At 35.7% G+C, this 22470-nt stretch overlaps 1 protein-coding gene across 1 annotated transcript in view; it reads left to right on the plus strand.

The window, feature by feature from the left end:
- The window catches only part of Vps15 (vacuolar protein sorting 15), a 529585-nt gene that overhangs the window by 345657 nt on the left and 161458 nt on the right, over positions 1-22470 (plus strand). The window contains exons 22-23 of the mRNA XM_090391958.1: positions 8831-8887; positions 19348-19391. Of these exons, the coding sequence (XP_090248084.1) occupies positions 8831-8887; positions 19348-19391 (101 nt within the window). The remainder of the gene's footprint in view (positions 1-8830; positions 8888-19347; positions 19392-22470) is intronic.

A 22470-nucleotide genomic window follows, 5' to 3' on the forward strand; every position in this document is an offset into this window, starting at 1 on the left:
GCCTTAAATTTAGAAAACAAAAGATTAGGAGGAGGTAATTTAGCATGAAAAGTATTTTTGTGCTCTCAAAATGAATGTTATTCCATATGAATTTATTCAATTGACTTCCCACCATACCAGCTTTGCTGATTCTGTTGTCTATTTCTATATTTAATTTACCATCTTCAGTAAAAATCGTGCCTAAATAGCTGAAATGTTTTACTTGTTCCACAGGTTCTCCATTCACAACAAAGTTTACATTTTCAATGATTTTGCCTATTTTCATTGTCTTTGTCTTTTTATTGCTGACCTTCATACCATATCTATTACAACAGCTATTCAATTTAGTCAGAGAATCTTGCAGACCTGTAGCAGATTTATTTAGAAGTATAACATCATCTGCATAAAACAAAGAGCTGACATTAACATCTCCAATTTTGTTATCTTACATTCATGTTTCATGTTTAATCATGTTTAATAGCACTTTCCTTCATAATGTGATCCATATAGATAATGAATAACAGAGGGGATAATGTACATCCTTGTCTCACACCAGATTTAACATTAAACCTGTACTTCCTTCAATTCTAACTGCTGACTTACAACTCAAATAAAGACTAAGTATTGCTTGATATAATGTTAGCTGTCTTAGGAGAAATAGAAACAAAGCTTCTATTTATGCAGTGGAAGAAGTCAATTAATGGCAACTTTCTTGGAGAGAGCAAAATCATGTCCTTTTGATAATATAATGCTCATCTTATGTTAGTGGACAGCCTTATATGTAAATGACAAGTTTATCTGTATCACAAGTAAAGACATTGAGTTCTAGGAAGCCTATGAATGAACCAAACTTTATTTTTTAAATTATCATGATTGAATTGTGAGTAAAAACATGATGTAATGAAGCTGGTGAAATGCGGATAATAATATTGAAATAAAAACCAGACTATAATCTGAAAGCTTTCTTAGGCATTTTTAGTAGAGCTGATTTCCATATTTATGAAGGCTAAAGATTTTCTTTTCTTTCTTTTTTTTTTTTTTTTTGCCTCATTCAGTTGATAAATTAAAAGAAATCTACTAGCTCTCATGTAAATCTGATAGGATTTTGGATACTGAAAACTTTAATTCGACAGTGGGTAGAAATAATCTGGGCTCTCTTACACCTTAGAAATATTATTCTGTTAATGTATAAGTCTTCTTCACTAAATGCTTTCTGTATTAGTTGCATTGTTTTGAAGTCAACTTCCTGTAAAGCCAAGAAATTTGTTTCAAAAATTGGAACAAAAGTTAAACAGCAACAGAATAATCTGAAAAGTGCCACCTTAGTAGCTAATGTAAGATAACAAAAAACAGTTCAATATTTTCAATCTGCTATTATTTCCTAATTTTTAATTATGTATAATTACAACATCATCATCATCATCAAATTCCTGCCATGTACCCTCAAGGGGTGTACAGGATATGACAGTACTTCATGAAAAAATTACATCATTACTAACTTCCTATCTACAATTTTCCTCCAAATCAGTCTGTTACTTGTCAAGACGCCAACATTATCAGATCTTATATTTCTATCGTCTAAGGCACTTTGTACTGTATCAACCCACCTATACCTTGGTCTTCCTCTGGGTCTTTTTCTTGCCAACCTAGCAGAGAACACTTGTTTGGCTAATTGTTCCTCGCCCATTCTGTTTAAGTGACCATACCACCTGAGATTAGCTCTGCTAACACATTCCTGGATGCTGACAATGTCAAGTTCTTTCCTAATATCCTCGTTTTTAATATGATATTGCCATTGATGCCATCTGTTCACGTCGATAATCTTTCTCAGGACTCTCATATCTGTGGTCTCTAGTCTTTGGTCAAGTGTTTTACTTCTGACCCAGCTCTCAGATCCATAAGTTAAAACTGGTTTGAACACTGTCTTGTATACAGCTAATTTAGTGTTCCGACTAATTTTTCTCTTATTCCATATGAATTTATTCAGTTAACTTCCCACCATACCAGCTTTGCTGATTCTGTTGTCTATTTCTATATTTAATTTACCATCTTCCGTAAAAATCGTGCCTAAATAGCTGAAATGTTTTACTTGTTCCAAAGATTCTCCATTCACAACACAGTTGACATTTTCAATGATTCTGCCTATTTTCATTGTCTTTGTCTTTTTATTGCTGACCTTCATACCATATCTATTACAACAGATATTCAATTTAGTCAGAGAATCTTGCAGACCTGTAGCAGATTTATTTAGAAGTATAACATCATCTGCATAAAGCAAAGAGCTGACATTAACATCTCCAATTTTGATATCATGTTTAATACCACTTTCCTTCATAATGTGATCCATATAGATAATGAATAACAGAGGGGATAATGTACATCCTTGTCTCACACCAGATTTAACATTAAACCATCTTCCTGTATTTCCTTCAATTCTAACTGCTGACTTACAACTCAAATAAAGATTAAGTATTGCTTGATATCTTGCCCCATTGACACCATATAACTGCAGCGTATTGAATAGCTTCTCTCTTGGCACCTTGTCATATGCCTTTTCCAAATCGACAAAACTTAAATACAGATCTTTGTTATATTCCCATGCTTTCTCGACTATTTGTCGTAAAGTGAAGATCTGATCCTGACAGCCTCTATTTGGCCTGAATCCAGCTTGTTCTTCACCAAGCTTTTCTTCAACAATTCTACTCAACCGTTTCTCAAGTATACTTGCATAGATCTTGCCAGGAACACTCAGTAGGGAAATACCTCTGTAATTCTCACATTCAGTTTTATTTCCCTTTTTATATATGGGTACTATGAGAGCTATACTCCAATCATCGGGAATTCGTCCCTCTGTCCAGGCTTTCTGAACTATACAGTGCAGCCACTGTAAGACTCTTATACCACCATACTTCAGCATTTCTGGTCGAATATCATCTACTCCTGCTGCCTTTCCACATTTCAAGCCTTTGATGGCCTTTTCTACTTCAAGTATGGATATGTATTCCTGACTGCATGCCTGGTCAGTGTTTTTTACCACTGTGCTGTCATCACTGCTTGTTTCATTTAGCAGTTTTTCAAAGTAATTACTCCATACTTCAAGGATGTCTTTTTCTCTCGTTTTCACGTCACCTTTATCATCTCTAATTCCTTTTACAGCACTCTTTCCTCCATTCTTAAGCTTCTTCAACAACCTCCAGAATATTTTGCCACCTTCTTGATATTTATTTTCTATATTCTTCCCAAAGCCCTCTCATGACTTTTGTTTAGCTAGTTTTACACGGTGTTTAGCATTCTTGCATTTGTCTCTATATTCTCTAAAAGCACAAACTGACTTATTTGACAGGAACTTTTGATATGCTTTCTTCTTTTCCTTCACTGCCTCTTTAACTTCCGGTGTCCACCATGGAGTTCTGATTTTTTTATCCTTCCACACAACCTCACACATGCCTCTCTGGCAGAATCAATCATTGTTTTCTTCAGAGTTTGCCACTAAATCTCCAAGGTTTGATTTTTCCTTCAATAATCTTTGTGTATTTTAGTCTACAGTTCACATCTGAGAGCTGCTCAACTTTTATTCGCTTTAAAACTTTCTTACATGTTATTCTTTTCAATATTAAATTCAATTTTATCCTGCTCAAGACTAAATAGTGATCACTTCCAATTTCAAATCCTCTGTACACTCTGGTGTCCTGCACCAGGGAGAAAACATCACTATCAATAATAATATAGTCAATGAGAACTTTTCTTATTCCTAGCCTCTTCTCTCCATGTGAATTTGCGTACATTTTTATGTTGGAACATGGTGTTAATAATAACCAGTCCATGTCCTGAGCAGAAATCCAACAGATATTTGCCATTACTATTAGCTTTGTTCTTTTCTCCAAATTTTCCCAAAATATTTTTGTATGTCTCACAATCATTTCCTACTCTGCTATTTAGATCCCCAACAAGGACCAATTTTTCATTGTGTCAGTTGCTTTTTCTAAAGCCTCAAAAAACTCCTCCACTTCTACTTAATAGAACCTTCTGTCGGACCATAGGCACAAATAAGTCTCATTGTCCAGTTCCCCATTCTCATATTTGCCCACATTACTCTACTTGAGACTGACTGCCATTCAAGATGATTAGCCTCATATTTTGTGTTGAATACTATGGCTACTCCTTCTTTTCCTTGATTGTCATTGCCTGAATATAACATTTTGTATTTATTGCTCAGAAAGATCTCGCCAGTTTTGGTCCTTTTTGTTTCAGTCACCCCTATTATGTCGATCTGGTACTTATCTAATTCCTCAGCTAGCTCCATTTCTTTGCCATTCAGGCTTCTTACGTTGATAGTACCGATCTTTAACTCTGGTGATGTTGAGTTGGGGTTTGTTTTCAGATTTGTTCCAGTAGCTGACTTTTCGCTGTTCGCCCTGGTTCCCTGGCAAAAACAACGGGGGCCTTGTTTAACCGGGCGATACCCCAGCCGGCATGAAATTCTGTCATGTTGTACCATCATTTTTTATTTTGGTTTAACCAATAAGAATACAATTTGGTTGGCTAAATCCCAAATTGCCAGCTCATCCTCGTTCGTTCAGTATCCAAGTAGATACCCAACAGGGTGCACCACAAGAAGGTGAAGATTGGACATTAGGTCAGAAGGATGGTCGGTTCTCCGCATTCCTTTAAAGGCTGTGTGGAGGTCTCCTCTCAGTTATACAGCTTTGACCCTTAAGCACCCCATGTATAATTACTTTTGTTGTTATTGTTGTTAGGAAAAATATTAACTGTTTTTTGTTATCTTACATTAGCTGTTTAAAATGGGGCTTTTTAGAATTTTCTGTTATTGTTCAATTGCTGTTCCATTCTTGTACTGAAGATGAGTATGAAACAAAGGTGAAACTTTTACCTATAGGCATCAAGATTTTTCACGAGTTTTCTGTTCTTGTATTTTATTGAAATTAATCAAGGTATAAGATAGGAATTGTTCAAGATATATATATATATATTAGGGGGACTCTCCCCTCCCCTGGCGACTACGCCAGGGTTTGGAGGGTTTCTTAGGGCTGAGGCTGATTCCAGAAATAGTCTTTCGAATTTGTATATGCTATGATGTATTACTGTAGCTTTCTTCCACCGTATTCTGTGGCATGTATCCAGGGCATGGTCTGCAAGACCAGAATGGCTGTACTTGTGAAAACAGATGTAGTCCTTGTGTTCAGAAATTCCGATATTCGCTGTCCTGCCTGTTTGGCCAAAGTAAGACAGTTTACAACTGCAAGGGACCTGGTATACATCAAGTAGGTCTAGGGGAAGTGGTTGGTCTTTGGTGAAGCGGATAAGGGATGCCAATTTTCTGTAAGGCCTGTAACAGGAGGTCAGGTCATTTTTTTTTTAAGATTTTGATATTCACCATGGGTTCACCATTCTCCCCACCCTTAGCCAATTTCTTTATGGAGACATTTGAAGAAAAAGCCTTAGCCTCTGCCCCACAAAAACCAACCATATGGCTTCGCTACGTTGATGATGTGTTCACTATTTGGCCACATGGCTCTGAAACACTCCTCTCCTTCTTAACACACTTAAACAACCAACATCCCAGAATCAAGTTCACCCTGGGAAAAGAGAAAACAACAGCCTCCCTTTCCTAGACACACTAGTAACCCGCCAGCCTGATGGAACCTTGGTTTTCTCAGTTTATAGAAAACCCACCCATACAGGCAGATACATTCACCAACAATTCCCCCCCCCCTCACAACAATATGGAGTGGTGAAAACATACAACAGGGCTAAACTAATCTGTTCTAAAGACATCACCCTAAACAATGAACTAAATCACATCCTCAACACTTTCTCAGCCAATGGCTACTCCCCCCCCCCGAAAAAAAATCCAAAAAATATTAAAACCTACAAACCACAGCCCCCCCCCCTCCTCCCTTCCACAAGGATTACTCTAAATCCATCACCATTCCCTACATCTGCGGCACCTCGGAAAAAATTACCAAAATCTTAAAAAAACATGACCTGACCTCCTGTTACTGGCCTTACAGAAAATTGGCATCCCTTATCCGCTCCACCAAAGACCAACCACTTCCCCTAGACCTACCTGCTGTATACCAGGTCCCTTGCAGTTGTAAACTGTCTGAATTTGGCCAAACAGGCAGGGCAGTGAATATCAGAGTTTCTGAACACAAGAACTACATCCGTTTTCACAAGTACAGCCATTCTGGTCCTGCAGACCATGCCCTGGATACATGCCACAGAATATGGTGGAAGAAAGCTATAGTAATACATCGTAGCAAATACAAATTCGAAAGACTATTTCTGGAATCAGCCTCAGCCCTAAGAAACTCTCCATACCTCAACAATTTTGGTTGTATGTGATTGCCCCAAATTTGGGAGGCTTACATCAGCAGACCTTCAGCCCAACGGCCAAGAACACCTACTTAGCCAGCTAGAGGGCACCATCAGGACTTTTATGAGAACAATAGCTTCATTTCTTCATTTTCAGTTACTGTGTTGTATTGCCTCGTGCACGTGCCTTTTTTTGTAAGTTCCTTTTGAAAATGGCAATGTGATGTTGCCGAAATATCGGAAATATTTATTAAAAGTGTAATTTAATTTATATTCGTATCTACGTTGTTCAATTCCTGAAGTGATTTAATAATGCATAACCAACGTATAAGCCTGTCTACGAGTATCTCTGATCCAGAATATTTGTAATATGGTAATACACCATATTATTAAAATACTCTGGTTACTTGGTTACAAAGTAAATTATACTTGATAAGAAATTATTTTCTCGTTTAATCCTTTACCCAAGTGGGTAAAAAAAAGTTTAAGCTACTAGAAGTTTTATAAGATTGATGCAGAGGATTTTTCAGCACTTACTTGGTAGACAAGACAGAACAAAGGGGTCATCCCTGGAAATCGAGTAAGAGTGTGGTTAGCAAAGGCATCATGACTAGATGCATGAGTAGTGAATGAGTTGCCATAGACTGTTATAACTTAGTGCATTAACAGAGAGGTATGTTAAATATTGTGTCAGATAGTATGGGCTCCTGCAGGCTTCAGATTCCATGGAAGTTCCTGTACTATAGTAATAATATAACAAAGGAAATGGTAGGAAATCATACATTGATGATAGAGCATGCACAAAGGATTGGTAGTACCAATACATAAAATGCACAAAACAACAGCATGAAAAAGTACAAATGCAAGTTATAATGGGAGACATACAAGAAAAAAAAGAGATAACCAGAAATGTATGAAATTATAAAAATTAAAATTGAGAATTAAGGTTTAAATTTCAAAATATTATATTAGCTTAAATTATTGTCACTTACATGAGATCTTTGTAACCTAAGTTTATGCAGTAAAGAAGTGCATGCTGTACAATTAAAATCAGAGATAACCTGAAAACTTCAGCATTCAGTCAACATATAAGTGATCACTTTCAGTTATAAAGATGGAGAGGACACAAATGATGATGAACAGCTTATCCTGCATTACTCACTCTAATGGGGGAGAGAAAGGGTGATAAGCACAGCTGGTGTTAACAAGTTAGCTTCTTATTTGCACAGAGACCTGATGTCGATTGTTATATCTCTGTCCAGTTAGGAAGTCAACTTGTTCGCGCTAGCTGTAATTATCCCTGTCATTAAGCTAACTCAGACTAGCTATTCATCACTTTTATTTCTGTCCCTCCTCTCTCTCTCTCTCCAACCACTCAATCTCACAATATCCATACAGACCTGCTAAAGCTTGTTGTGGGACGAGTTCAAAGAGCTCTAGTTACCCACTTTTATGTCAGTACTATTTTGGTTATTTCCTTGGAATGGAGGAGGGGAGGGAATTATAAGTCTTTTTCTGTGATATCACTAGAAAGAGGCTTGCTATTTGTCTGGATTCTAGGGATATGCCATATCATCATCACCAAATTCCTGACATTTACCCTCAAGGGGTGTACAGAATATGATAGTACTACATGAAAAATATTCATCATTACTAACTTCCTACCTACAATTTTCTGCCAAATCAATCTGTTACCTGTCAAAGCTACAACATTGTCAGATATTATATTTATATATCTATCTTCTAAGGCACTTTTTACCATATCAATCCACCTATATCTTGGTCTTCCTCTGGGTCTTTTTCTTGCCAACCTAGCAGAGAACACTTGTTTGGCTAATTGTTCCTCGCCCATTCTGTTTAAGTGACCATACCATCTAAGATTAGCTCTGCTAACACATTCCTGGATGCTGACAATGTCAAGTTCTTTCCTAATATCCTCGTTTTTAATGTGATATTGCCATTGATGCTATCTGTTCACGCCCCTAATCTTTCTCAGGACTCTCATATCTGTGGTCTCTAGTCTTTGGTCAAGTGTTCTACTTCTGACCCAGCTCTCAGATCCATAAGTTAAAACTGGTTTGAACACTGTATTTATTCAGTTAATTTACCATCCTCACTAAAAATCATGCCTAAGTAGCTGAAATGTTTTACTTGTTCTATAGGTTCTCCATTCACAATGCAACTGATATTTTTAATGTTTCTGCCTATTTTCATTATTTTTGTCTTGTTATTGTTGACCTTCATACCATATCTATCACAACAGTTATTCAATTTAGGCAGGGAATCTTGCAGACTTGTAGCGGATTTATTATATCAGGTGCACTATATTTGTTCTAGATTTGTATTTATCTTGATAATTATCATACAAAAAAAATGACATAGTTTTGTGTTTATTATTTTATTTTAAATATTTCAATTACATTATAAAAATGTTAATGAAAGACTGACTGTGTTTAACAGATATTTTGTAAATTCTAAAAGTATTTAAATTAATCCTTCATGTATATTTTTGTAGGCATATAGAAGATTGCAGTCAGATGGAATGACTGAGGATGTTGAAGAAAAAATTTTGGTTAGTTTGAATTTTTATCCTTCTTTGACTAAAATCAGAGGTTCCTAAGCCAGTGGCACTACCCCCCCCCCCATCTCAGCAAGAGTTTGTGATTGATACAATGGAGATTGAAAATAGTTTTGAACTGGCAAAAATTGTATACACTGAGTATATGTCACCCAGCTCTTGATACCCGACCCTTCCAAACTCTAACCTAATATAAAAATGAATTGTTTTTATATCTGTTGTGCATATTTTTGCCAGTTATTTGAACATCAAACTTCCTACATGAAATTGTTAGTCTGAAAAATCAGTCATTATAGTGTCTACTTCATCATTTTCATGTATTACTTGAACATCAAACTTCCCACCTAACATTTACAAAATATGAAAGTCAGTGTTCTGATGTACATTAGAACACTGACTTTCATACATTTTTCTTTCATACTTTCCTTTCATACTGACTTTCATACTTTATACATAGCCCATTATTGCTGTCTGTTTGAGTAAACTCTGTTGAATTCTGAATAACCAGTTCATCTTCAGACTGAAGCAGTGGGGTGGTGGTGGGGGGGGGGGGGTGGAATAGATGTCATGTGAATCACTGTATCAGCATATATGTACTTTAAGATGCACCTTTCCAGAGGAAATAAATTTCAGCTAAATAGTTGAAGTGGTTCAAACACTTACTTTGAATTATATTCATATACTAGGGTTACCCAAAAGTCTGAATCCCATCTAGGATGTGAATAATGTATTGACTTTTTCATCAGAATATGGATTATATAATCTTGCATGGGAATGATATGGTTTTCTTCCCGTAAAACAAATAAAGCCAGAAGAATACATACTATTTACAGACAATGTACTAGCCATAATTCCACACATCTACATTCCAAAAATTCTTTAACTGAACAAAAGTGGATGGCACATATGGCTGCTACTAGGTATTATATATTACTTCATTATGAGTTAATCTGTTGTCTGTTTTCATTATAGCTTATAATATGTTTGTGCAAACATGGTTTAACTGCTCACTTGCATGTTTTTTTTTTTCATCAAATTTTCTTTAATTTGATGAATCTTCTTGGGAACCTTTGAAATGATGCAGTCAACCATCATCAAGAAAAGTTCATCAGCAACTGAAGAAAAATAAGTAGATTCGGTTAGAGATGATGTGTGTCTGTTCTTTGTGGTGGAATTTCCTGTATATTAAAAGTGTGTATAAGGGAAATGATTTTGGGTCATTTTCAGCAAACATCTTTGTTTGCTGAAATTGATGATTGGATGATTATCCAATGATTATTGTCAAATTATTAGACCAACATCTTCCATTAAACATGTAAGGATACTTATTACTTAAATTTGTTTTACGTATAAGGGAAGATGTTTGCTGAAAATGACCCAAAATCATTTCCCTTATACACACTTTTAATATATAGTTTTCTGGCCATGAACAACATGGTTGCGATCCGAGAGTATCCACACTCCTCAGATACAATGTTACAAGATACAAGGTTTGTTGTGACTTCTTTTTGTTCTTCAAGCTGAATTTTTAGCTCCATAGACAAGTTGAAGACATCTCAGAAATTCGGTCTGAATCATAAGCAGTGATTGGCAGAAATACTACAGTCAGCATATAAATTTGCGAAGGGATTGTTTTCAGATGGATAACAGCAATACTAATCAAGTCATTCTTATACTTTATCATTCTGGGAATATAAAGAACTGCAGGTATTAAGTTGTACAGATACATCAGAATTATGAGATTATTATTAAGATAGACCTCCAGAGAGTTAGGTACTCATTGAGGGGACTATATATCACCCACACCAGCTGCCATACCTTTTCTTGAATTTACTCACACTACTGCACTTACTACATCTAAAGGTAATTCATTCCACTCACACACCACTCTATGAGAGAAAAATCTAGCTCTTATCCACTTCTTGGCTGCATTCATTCTCAGCTTCTATGGATGCCCTATCTTCTTCTCCCCACCTTCCATAAAATGAAAAATTCCATCTATTGGTATTCTTGTATGACCCTAAAGTTCATAGATCTCAGCATATCACTCTTCATTCTCCTGTGTTTAGTGTCTGCAGCCCATGGATTTTCAATATGTCTTCATAATCTGTATCTCATAATCCTGATATCTACTCTCTCTCTCTCTCTCTACTGCATCAGCATTTCCATGGAAACCAGGCAACCAGACCTGCACACACTAGTCCAAGTTTTATCATATCAAGGCCTTGTAAAGAGGCTAAATGACTTCCTTATCCTTAAATGTCAATGTTTGTGTCATCTGCAGCTATTCTCTGAGTTCTACTTGCAATCTTTTCAACTTCCTATCTACTAAAGCAGTGCTTCCCAAACTTCTGGATGTCAGGGCCCCCCCTTTGCAAAAATTAAAATATTTCATTGTCCCCCTCGAAAAAAAATCGTAATAGAGAGATATGTTATTATAATATTTATTATATTTATATTCAATACAAAACATACACAGCGAATATTGCAAAAATCAAATGCATATATTACATTTTTTGCCTCTTACCGTTTGGTTCTGAAGATGATGCAGGCTGTTCTGGTAAAATATGAAATACTGTCCTTTTTTTTGAGTCTGTTTCTGCTTCTTCTGATTGTTCACGGGAATTTTTTTTCATTTTTTATCGGCCACTTATCCATCTCAGGGTTAAATTTTTTAACGTAGAATAGATCAAATAATATCACCACTTACCAATACTGGCACACCACAGACTGATAACATGAAATTAGTGAATATCACCTGAATAAGGGAATTCCCGGACCAGGAACATTTTTCTCTTTTGTGACTTTTCTCCCTTTAAGGTAATTAAGCCTAATGCGAAACAGACAGCAAAGGCAGGTTATTAAAACGTGCATATGATTGGTGTGGTATTAAAAAAAGATCGCACAACCCAAAGATAAAAGCATAGCTGACAATTGAGTTGAAATGCTAACTCTCTTCAACCGAATTCCATATGTGAAACTGCCATAACATTCATTATATATATATATATATATATATATATACATATTACTTAGTTTTAACACTTTTACGAATTTTAACACGTTCGGTTGAATTTTATTGCTGCCTTGGGAAATCGAACTCTCACACATCTAATTAATAACAATAGTTTTTAGTTAGATACTGTGTTTTCACATGCAACATATGGTTTTGTTTCAGTCTATACAGCATAGTTTCTGTAAGAGGGAGACATGTAATTCATTAATTAGTGTGTTTTTATCCCAGTTGTCTCTAATTGTACTATTTGTTGAGAAATATATTACACAGACGCCTCATACCTTATTCACTGGCATAATAAAAGTACTTGTTTTTATTGCTTCTGCAGTATAGTGGCTGTTAGGGATGGCGTGTTGTTTACCACTGCAAGCGAGTTACTATCTCCCCACATGAACTTGTTTAAGCTTTTTTTCATGTGTGAAGTATATGTGAAACTTTTATTGGTAACAGAAAACTAGCTCGGATGACAATGATAATATAAAATGAGTTTTGATATGTATATAAAGTCAATATCAACCGTCCCTGATTACCAACGTGTGATGAAAGGGACAGGAAGATTTGGAGCTTCCCTGGAAAGCATTCGAAGTAAATACAATTAGCCCCTGCTTTGAAATGAAACATATGAATAAGCAATATTTACTAATATTCATTAAGCGCTGAAATATGCAGGAAGCAAAGTTTGTGAACCAACAACACCAATGTGTGAATTTTTCCATTAAAATATAAAAAATAACAAAAAAATATAGTTCGCCCACCGATTAGAGATCCTTCGACACTTCTACACATCTCAGAAAAAGGAGAATCCATTCCGATAATAGGGTAATCGGTCCGTATAGTGGGATGAGTTGTTTATTATTACCGGTCGGAAAATTAACTTCTCTTTTATGATTATTGTAGTTAACTATGTTGCTTATGTAACAGTTGGAAAATTTTACCTATAAAGCACGTGATTTCGCATGTTGGCGACCAATTCGGACGTCCTTCATTTCTTTCTCCCCTTCAGCATGAATCGACTATTCTTGGAAAGACGCGAAGCAGGGACCTACAAACGGTGGGCGAACTATAATAATAAATAATAAAATTAAATACGTTTCTTTTAAATAAAAAAAATCTACTTAGTCTTAAAACATTTTAAATTTGCTTTCATTATTTCATCGCCCTTCTTGGTAGCTTGGTAGCTTTCATGGTACTTTCATGGTAGCTTGCTCCACCTTTGCAACGAGTTTCCCTGGTGTTGTACCACCTTACCCCAGTCCTGAAGATACTTTCAGGTGCAAACTTTGTTTGCTCACACTTGGATAAAGGATTAAACTAAATTTATTATACTCTAATCAAGTGAAAAATAAACTTTCAACATCTTTCTCTAAATCCAGAGTAATTTATTAAAAAAGGGTGGCACACCATTTGGCAACTCGTATAGGTAGAGATGACCTGCTAAAGCTTCTGCCTGGTATCTCAACTTGGGCCTGGCTCCCACTGAAGAGACCTCAATAAAGGTCGAAACTAGTCTGGGTAGTGGCCCCTTCCCTTAACATTAGACATATCCGCAAGGAGATGTGTTTTGCATTATAGAAGATACTGAGATAGGAGTGTTGGTAGCTTGCTCCACCTTTGCAACGAGTTGCCCTGGTGTTGTACCACCTTACCCCAGTCCTGAAGATACTTTCAGGCGCAAACTTTGTTTGCTCACACTTGGATAAAGGATTAAACTAAATTTATTATATTTCATGCCCCCCCCCCCTCAACAAAACCTATGTCCCCCCAGGGAGCTGCGGTCCACAGTTTGGGAAGCGCTGTACTAAAGCACCTAGTGTGATCAATTTCTTCTGTCATGATCCCACCATTATAATATGGTGCTGTATCTCTTATCACACCAAAATGCATAACTTTATATTTACTAACATTAAACTGATTACCAATTTCACCTGCCCACAATTTCAGCCTATTCAAATCATTTCAAAAGTACTGCATATCATCTGCATTACTGATTTTAATGACTATATTTGCATCATAAGCAAACTGTTAAATATCACATGTCAAATCCTTCCTAATGTTATTAATGTACAGATTGAATAACAGTAGACCAAGGACTGATCCCTGTGATACAATACTGGTCACCTTAAAACTTGTAGACTCACATCCTTCATACCACTTTTTGATATCTGTCAGCCAGTCATCCTTTTATTCACGTTAATGCTTCATAATGCAATTCAACAGTCTTCCATGCTGTATTCTGTCAAAAGCCTTAGCAAAGTCCAGTAAACTTAGTGATAACATTATTATAAAATATGAGCAAGTTGCTCATGTTAGAGACTTCCCTTTGCAATGAACAACAAACCTGTGTTGTTCATTGCAAAGTATAGAATCTCTATTAACCCATTTCTGTATGCAAGCTCTTATTAACGTTTCTAAAATCTTCACTCTCACTCCAGAAATACTGATTGGTCAATAGTTAGATACATCAATCTTTGTACTACCCTTTGTGCAATGGGATTATCATACATTCTTTCCACTCCTATGGAATCTTTCATGTTCTGAGACTCAAATTATGTAACCTTGTCAAAGGAAAAGCCAGTTCATCAGTACCTATTGCAGAATTCTTATTCAGTTTGTGCATCAGTCCTAATACCTCCTTCTCTCAGTTTCTTCATCCATTGAAGATAGCGGTGAGTTCAATGTCTGATTTCAGCAAAATTGTCACCCATTAGTTTGAACAATCTCTTCTACATCTTTCACCTGCCTACCATCTATATTCAGTAGAGTTATTCTTTCCTACTTAATCTTTTTTTTTTAAATTGCAATAACAATAGAATGAAAAAAATAGAAAGACAACCAAAAAAAAAATCGAATTTTTTTTTTGGTTGTCTTTCTATTTTTTTTTTGTCTTTCTATAGCTCAATAAATTCAGTTTTATTCTTCTTGTAAGATTTGCTGCTGCCCAATCACTGTTCAGATAATTAGTCCTATATTGATTACTCAGTTTGCATCATCATCATTATTTGATAATGTATTTTGTCACCACTAGCAACTCGTCCTTTAAGTCTATATATCAACACCCCACTATGTATTTGATCTTGTTATACTCAACCTCACATCAGATGCCTTTACATTTACTGCCACATGGAAAACTGTAATTACTAGTATTGCAGTCATAGCTTTTTACCTTAACTGGACCCAAATCATCCAACACTCCTTCAGCTAGATGGAGAAAAACTAGCTATAGTACATATAAATCATTGCAGGTTGAAGAGGATATTCTTAGAATCAGCATCAGCTGTGAAGCACTTCCCCAACCTCAACAAGTATGGTTGCATTAATTTACCAAAAATCTTGGAGACTATCATTTTTAGACCTAATAGTTGGACTTCTCTAAATTAACATTGTAGTTATCCTACCCATAAAGCACCATGTAAGGACATTAGGTGTTAGTTACAATTTAAAATGTTTCTACGATTACTTAATAGCTTTAATACAAATACTTCATTTAGTGCTGTGTGCCTGTCACAGTTATCATTGTGTTCTGATATGATAATGCTGGGTAGAAAACCAGTGAAATATTAGTGAGAAATGTATATTTTTCTCTCTCTTGGTGTTTCTTTATACTGTTAAGCATTATTATGAATAATGAATGACACCTAAGCCTTTCCTTACATATAGTGTTATTTCATTTTTTTAATTATTTTTATGGCAGTTTTTGTTGCAGAAGACTGGAAACTTATTTACAATTACATGTATGGATGAGCTAAAGGTTACATAATCTCTAGATCTGGGAACTTTGTTCTAGAAATATCAAACATACTTTTTTTAAGTTGCTTCAAGCTTTCATGAATATTCAGTTCATGCTACAGAGATTTGATTGCTACCATATCAGGGAAGTGATTCATCATAATATAAGACCCTATCCTTCTATGAAGTATGCTCAACATTATGGGATATGTCACTCGCAAACTTTTGTTTGTTTTCATTAGGGTAAAATATAGATGAAAATAAGAATATAATTTTTTGTAACAAGCTTTTTTTGTATAAAGATGAAAAAATAATATAATTTCTAGCAAGGTATAACTCTTTACATCTGCCTCTAATCCAGAATGTCGTAGTCCAAAAACACATGCAGTTAAACAAAAAAAAAACTATTAATGAGTGGTATCGTTATTAAGCATTAAGTAGTGTAAACATTGAACATTTATTGTGGAGCACCCTCCTATGATGAGTCCTTGAACTTCTTGGAAGTGTGACATAGTAATAGAAATAATATGATGTTACATCATTTTGCCACTTGAATATATGGAAATATGGCTTCTTCCATTGGGTTAGCTTTCACTAGTTTTATGGATCTAGCTCCCTCTATCAGACCTCCATAAAGGTCAGCAGAGTAAAGGAGTATTCTGTCCTTTGAGATACAAGGGCAACTTGATATGAAGTCAACTGCTGTATACAAGTAGCATTGCCTTGAAGATATCTTATATGCAAACTTGTTATTCACACTTAGACAAAATAAGGAAGAAAACAAGAATATAATTTCTTGTGAAGTGTATTGTGCAGTTTTAAATAATGAAATCTTAATTGTAATGAACTGTTGTAGTGTCCTATATATACACCCTTTATGAAGATATATTCCAGGAAGTGATGAAAATATCAAAAAAGATTTCTCTAACAGATGTTTAAGAAAATGTTATGAAGCATAATCTGATACAATTCTGTTAGCAAGAGATTTAAGATTTATTTAAACCATTGAATAAATCTTATTCTTTATATAAATCATTTGTAAGAACAAAAAGTTTAAAATAAAAATATATATATATACAGGGCGGTTCAAAATTCCACATACAAACTTTGAGGGGAGGTAGGGAACATCAAAATCAACCATATTCACATAGGAAAGCATGACCGGAAATGCCACCGGAAGGTACTAACAGGGACACAAAGATACAGAAATAACACAAGGCAGTAAGTAGTGTAAAAAACTTTATTAGGCATAACTGAACAGTTCAATGGTAGTTGATACATAATATGGTTTCACATCAGGTGCTCAAAGTTACAACCATTAGCAGCGATGCATGCTTGACACTGACGACGCATTGATTGCCTTACATTTTCGAAAATACCTGGAGTTTCCTGGATATTAACAGCGGCGATGGCAATTCTTGCCACGAGGTCCATGTCAGAGGCAACAGGCATTTCATACACCATGGCTTTAAGGGTCCCCACAGAAAGAAATCAATGCTCAGTAAATCAGGTGAGCGTGGTGGACCAGTCGCATGGTCCACCACGCCCAATCCATTGAGCCCCAAAGGTGTTGCCCCAAAATGGGCTGGAGCCATGTCGTGTTGGAACCACATCTGCCGATGCACAGTCATTGGAACATTGTTCAGTAAATCCGGCAGAACTTCTTCCAGAAAGGTCCGATATTTCTGGGAGTCCAGTCGGGGTGGTAACAGGTATAGGTCGACTAAACAGTCAGCGACGATACCTGCCTATACATTAATGGCGAAGCATTGTTGTGCAGCATGTGATTGTACAGCGTGTGGGTTCTCATGGGCCCACATACGAGCATTGTGGTGATTGAAGACCCCTTCGCGGGTAAATGAAGCTTCATCCATGAACAAAACACCAGTTGGAAAATCTGGGTCTACCTTCACTTTTCTGCAGAAACCACTGCTCAAATTCAACATGTCGAGGATAATCTTTGGCCATTAGTAACTGGACCTATTGCAGATGAAATGGATGTAAGGACTCAGAGTGCAAAATGTGCAATACACTGGATCGAGATACTCCTATAGCAGAGGCAACGACACGTGTGCTTGTCTCTGGATTATTGTCCATTGCATGCAATACCTTTTCCATGGTGGGATTTAGTGTCAATCGTGGCTGCCCATCATACCTGCGATCCCTGAATGATCCTTAGTCACACAAATTCTGATGCAAATGCGCAAACATTTGGTGATGCGGTACATGTCTGTTTGGGTACCTTTTGTGATACATTTGTACAGCGGCTCATCCATTACCGTCAGCTAACCCGTAAACGAGGTGTATGTCTGCCATCTCAGCTTTTGTAAAATGACGCATGTTCTTCATACGACGTTGAAAGCTTGAATGAGGAAGCCCCAATTGCTCACCTGGATCACTGCCAAACAGCGCCACCTATCACTTTTGGGTGGCGTTTCCGGTCATGCTTTCATATGTGAATATGGTTGATTTTGATGTTCTCTACCTCCCCTCAAAGTTTGTATGTGGAATTTTGAACCACCCTATATATATAAGTAGGAGTTTTACATAACATTATTGTAGCAGTATAAAGTTGTGGAAGTTCTTTCAAATAAATTAGCACAGCCAATTGTGTTATGGAAATTTTGACAATATAGTTGTGACAACGAATTTTAATCTCCCCCCCCCCCCCAACCAGCCAGGACGTCTATAGACATCCAGCTAGATCTGGATATGATTCTGTAACACCTATTGAATAAGAAGTGCAATTTGGCCTCACTGTTTCATCCACATCAGTCACTAGTGGGGTTAATACAAGTATCAGATAGAGATTGAAGCTAATAGGTAATTTGTAGTTTATGAAATAGCTAAGATCTGGCCAACCTTAGGCTTGGAATTACAACTTCATTTAGAATATACTTTTTCTGATAGATAAATGAAAAGAAAAATCACTAAAAATTAATTATGTCAGGACAAAAGCTTATAAACATTAATCTTCATAATTGTTATATTATATGATACAATAGAACGGTAACCCAACAAATGTTTTATTGCTTAATAATTATCACAGAAGTAGGATTTGGTACCATCTCCACTGTTGATTTATATGCTGTTTATGACTATGCTTTTCTTAATAGCATATCAGCATTTTCTTAATTTGATATCAGATTAAATGTGTTTAATCTGATATCAAATTCTTGATAATAAACCATGTTCTTGATTGTTAAGTTAATCAGCGATAAGTAGTCACCAAGATATGTTAAGTAATTGCCATTATAAATTAGATATCAAAATCAACAGTAAAAAGACCAAGCAACTCTTGATTCTCTTCTTCCCTACTTTCTCTGGAGTTAAAAAAAAAAACATCAACAAAAACTGAGCCTACTTTACTAAGGATTCAAAGAAGAAGACTTTTTTTTTTTTTCATATAGATATTTTTAATATCTGATAGTAGCTTAATAAGAACTAAACTAACGTAAAAGTAAGCATCATCCTTAAATTCCCACCTTTTCATTTGTTATAGATGCAGTGTTATTTCATTACTGTTTGAAAGAGCTTTTAGCATTTTGTCGCATGCTACAAGCATGAGAAATGTTGATATTAATCCATTATAAGCAGATAGAATTTTGTGGTGCTTGCAATTTCAGATATAAAATTTTTTTATGATTTTTCATTAATGCTCCAAGTATTATTTTACGTTACTGTATTTAGTTTATTTTACATTACTTTATAGGCAATGAAAGATCATCTTCTTAAAATACATGAAAACAAAGCAAGGTAAAAAACAAAATTTTTAAAAAAAATTAGGATATTTGAAATTTTAGGTTTTTATAACTTTGGAGTTGAAATTCATAAGTACTCTTTATAGGCAAAGTACTTCTTTAATAAGTATTTTGTCTCTAATAAGTTTAATTGAGGATTGTTTGAAAAGCTTGTAAATTTCCAATAGACAGTGTCACAATTCATTCATACCAGTGTCGGTACGTATCATCTTTTTCATGACCCCTACCAAAATTTTAGCCACGTGCGACGCATAGTTCTCGTTTGGCAAAAATTTAAAATCATCGTGTTTGCATTTTTCATAAAAATGGAGAAAAAATGAGTTTTGTGCAGTGATAAAACACTTTTATTTGAAGAAGGGGACAGCCGTGCAGATCAAAGCCGAGTTAGTGCATTTCATGGGGATGCTGCACCAGCATTAGAGACTATTTATTTTTGGATAAATGAGTTTAAACATGGTCGTGAGTCCATCTAAGATGAAATGCACTCCGGACACCCCACTAAGATACTACAGATGAAATGGTTGGCAAAATCCATGGTATTCTTATGGAAGACCTTCGAGTGAAAGTGCATGAGATTGTAAGCATCTCAACTGAACGGGTGTATAATATCCTGCAAGAAAAATTGCACATGAAAAAGCTGTGCGTATGTGATGGGTGTCGTGATTGTTGACTGTCAATCAAAAACGCATGCAAGAGGACATTTCAATGCAGTGTTTGGCAATGTTTAATCGCAATTTGCAGGAATTTTTGCGTCGATTCATGACTGTAGACGAAACTTGGATCCACCACTGCACACCTGAATCCAAGCAGCAATCAAAACTGTGGGCAATGCCTGGTGGAAGAGCACCAAAAAAAGCGAAGATCCTTTTTTTTCCTCTGGGAAGGTGATGGGCACTGTTTTTGGGATCCAAGGAATTATCATGATAAACTATTTGGAAAAGGGTAAGACAATAACAGGAGTCTATTATGCATAATTATTGGACCTTTTTAAAGAAAAGTGGCCAAGATTGGTGCACAAAAAAGTGATCTTTCATCAAGACAGTGCACCATCCTACACATCGGCCATTGCAATGGCAAAAATCATGAACTGAGATTTGAATTGGTTCCACGTCCACCGTATTTTCCAGACTTGGCCTTGTGTAACTTCTTCTTGTTCCCAAACTTAAAAATTTGGCTCGGTGGGAAAAAATTTTCTTTGAACAAGGATGTCATCAAGGCTGTCATTGACTATTTTGCACAATTTGACAAATCCTACTGTTTAGATGGGATAAAAAAATTGGAAACTCATTGGACCAAATGTGTAGACCTTGCTGGAGACTTTGTTGAGAAATAAAAGTGATTTTTTTACAAAAAAATGTGTTTAACTTAGTTTTTTAACCAAACTTTTCAAACAACCCTCGTATATATGGTATAGGCTAAACTTCATAATTACCACTATACTTGACAGCGCATTATAAGAATATTTTAATTCTTTTACATTCCATTTGATTTGACTAGGCTTTCAGTTATTGAGTTAATACTGGGAAGAAGTAACATAAATAAATAAACAGAAAACAAAGCTATTGCAAAATTTTGTTTTAACATTCTGTCACTTTTACACTTGTAAAATGTTCTTCTTTCCCTGCCCCCCTTAGTAGATAGTCCATAATCTTAGCTTGTTATTTTGATTTTGACTCGACATTTTCTCTTCATGATCTTTTAAATTTTCTTGCATCTATTTTAGTACTGTATTGATAATTCTATTGTCCCATCTAATTCAGAAAATTGCCAATGGAGTGCCAAGTTATGATTCATGTATAACTGTTTCTTTTCTCTCATACTTCAACGCAACAATTTCTGTTTTCATGGTTATTTTCTTGATCTGCTGCAGCATTCAAGCATTTATTAAACCAATCCATTCAGGAGAAAGCTGACTGCTTTCGACTTCTGAAAGTAGTTTACTCCATGTCAAACAAGTAATTAGCTTAATAGGAGACCACATCTGATCTGATACATCTTAAATAGAATCCAGTTACCAATTTCTTATCTAGCATTTGTACTAAATGACCTCTACTTCTATGATAAAAAGAGAATGTTGACATTTACACAGTTGTTCTTTGATCCATCATTTGCATTATGGTCATAACATTAGGTGGCAAAACTTAGTATCAGAATTAGATACTACCGCCTGAAGTTAGTATATTCATTCATTGTAGGAAAGAGCATTGTCTATCAATAACACTAGACAGTGCTGTCTGAGGCAGGTCCCTTTTCCTTCAGAAATGACTAAACTTAGAGAACAAATTTCTCATGAACTATTTTTTTTTCAAAAATCTCTACTGTCTGTGTTTCTGTATTATTGTTATAGAGAAGAGAGACTTATTAGCTTTTAAATGAATGCAATCTTTTATGTTTGTTTGCTTTGCCATTCCCCACAAATTTTGTGGCAATGGGTAAAGCATTTTGATTTCTGGTGTTGAAATTTCAGAACACAGAAGGACATTTTCGTAGATAATTTATGGCCAAGAGTATGCTTCTTTTCTCATATATCATTTAACGTAAGCAAGCCTTTCTGTTTTATCTAATGTTATCAGCATTGTAAATTTGTTAAGTTTTCCTTATTGTGTTCTTAAGAAACTATGGTGTGGACAATAAATTGATCCGCCTGCTGAAAGATGTAAACAGCCAAGCACAAGCAAAAATCAGGATAGCAGGTGTGACTGGAGATTGTTTTGCCACTAGTCAAGGTACAAGACAAGGGGACCCAATATCACCAATCATCTTCATCACACATCTGGGAAGAACACTAGATAAGATTAAAGAAGAAGGTGGAGGCATTTCAGTAAATGGCATGAGAATAAACTACCTCTGCTTTGCAGATGACACTGTCCTGATTGAAGAAGACGCAGCAAGGCTGGAACAGACATTGCAAACACTATACACAGAAGGAAAAAGATATTGACTAAAATGTCAACTTTGAAAAAACTAAAACAATGATATTTGGACAACAGGGGTTACTGAACAGAGTTACCATAGACAGATTTCAACTGGAAAATGTGGAACACTTCACATGATGCATGACTTGGACCCCGAAA

This window comes from Typopeltis vanoorti, chromosome 4 (genome assembly GCF_054136105.1).
Source record: "Typopeltis vanoorti isolate ZY-2024b chromosome 4, IOZ_Tvanoo_1.0, whole genome shotgun sequence".
NCBI lineage: Eukaryota > Metazoa > Arthropoda > Arachnida > Uropygi > Thelyphonidae > Typopeltis > Typopeltis vanoorti.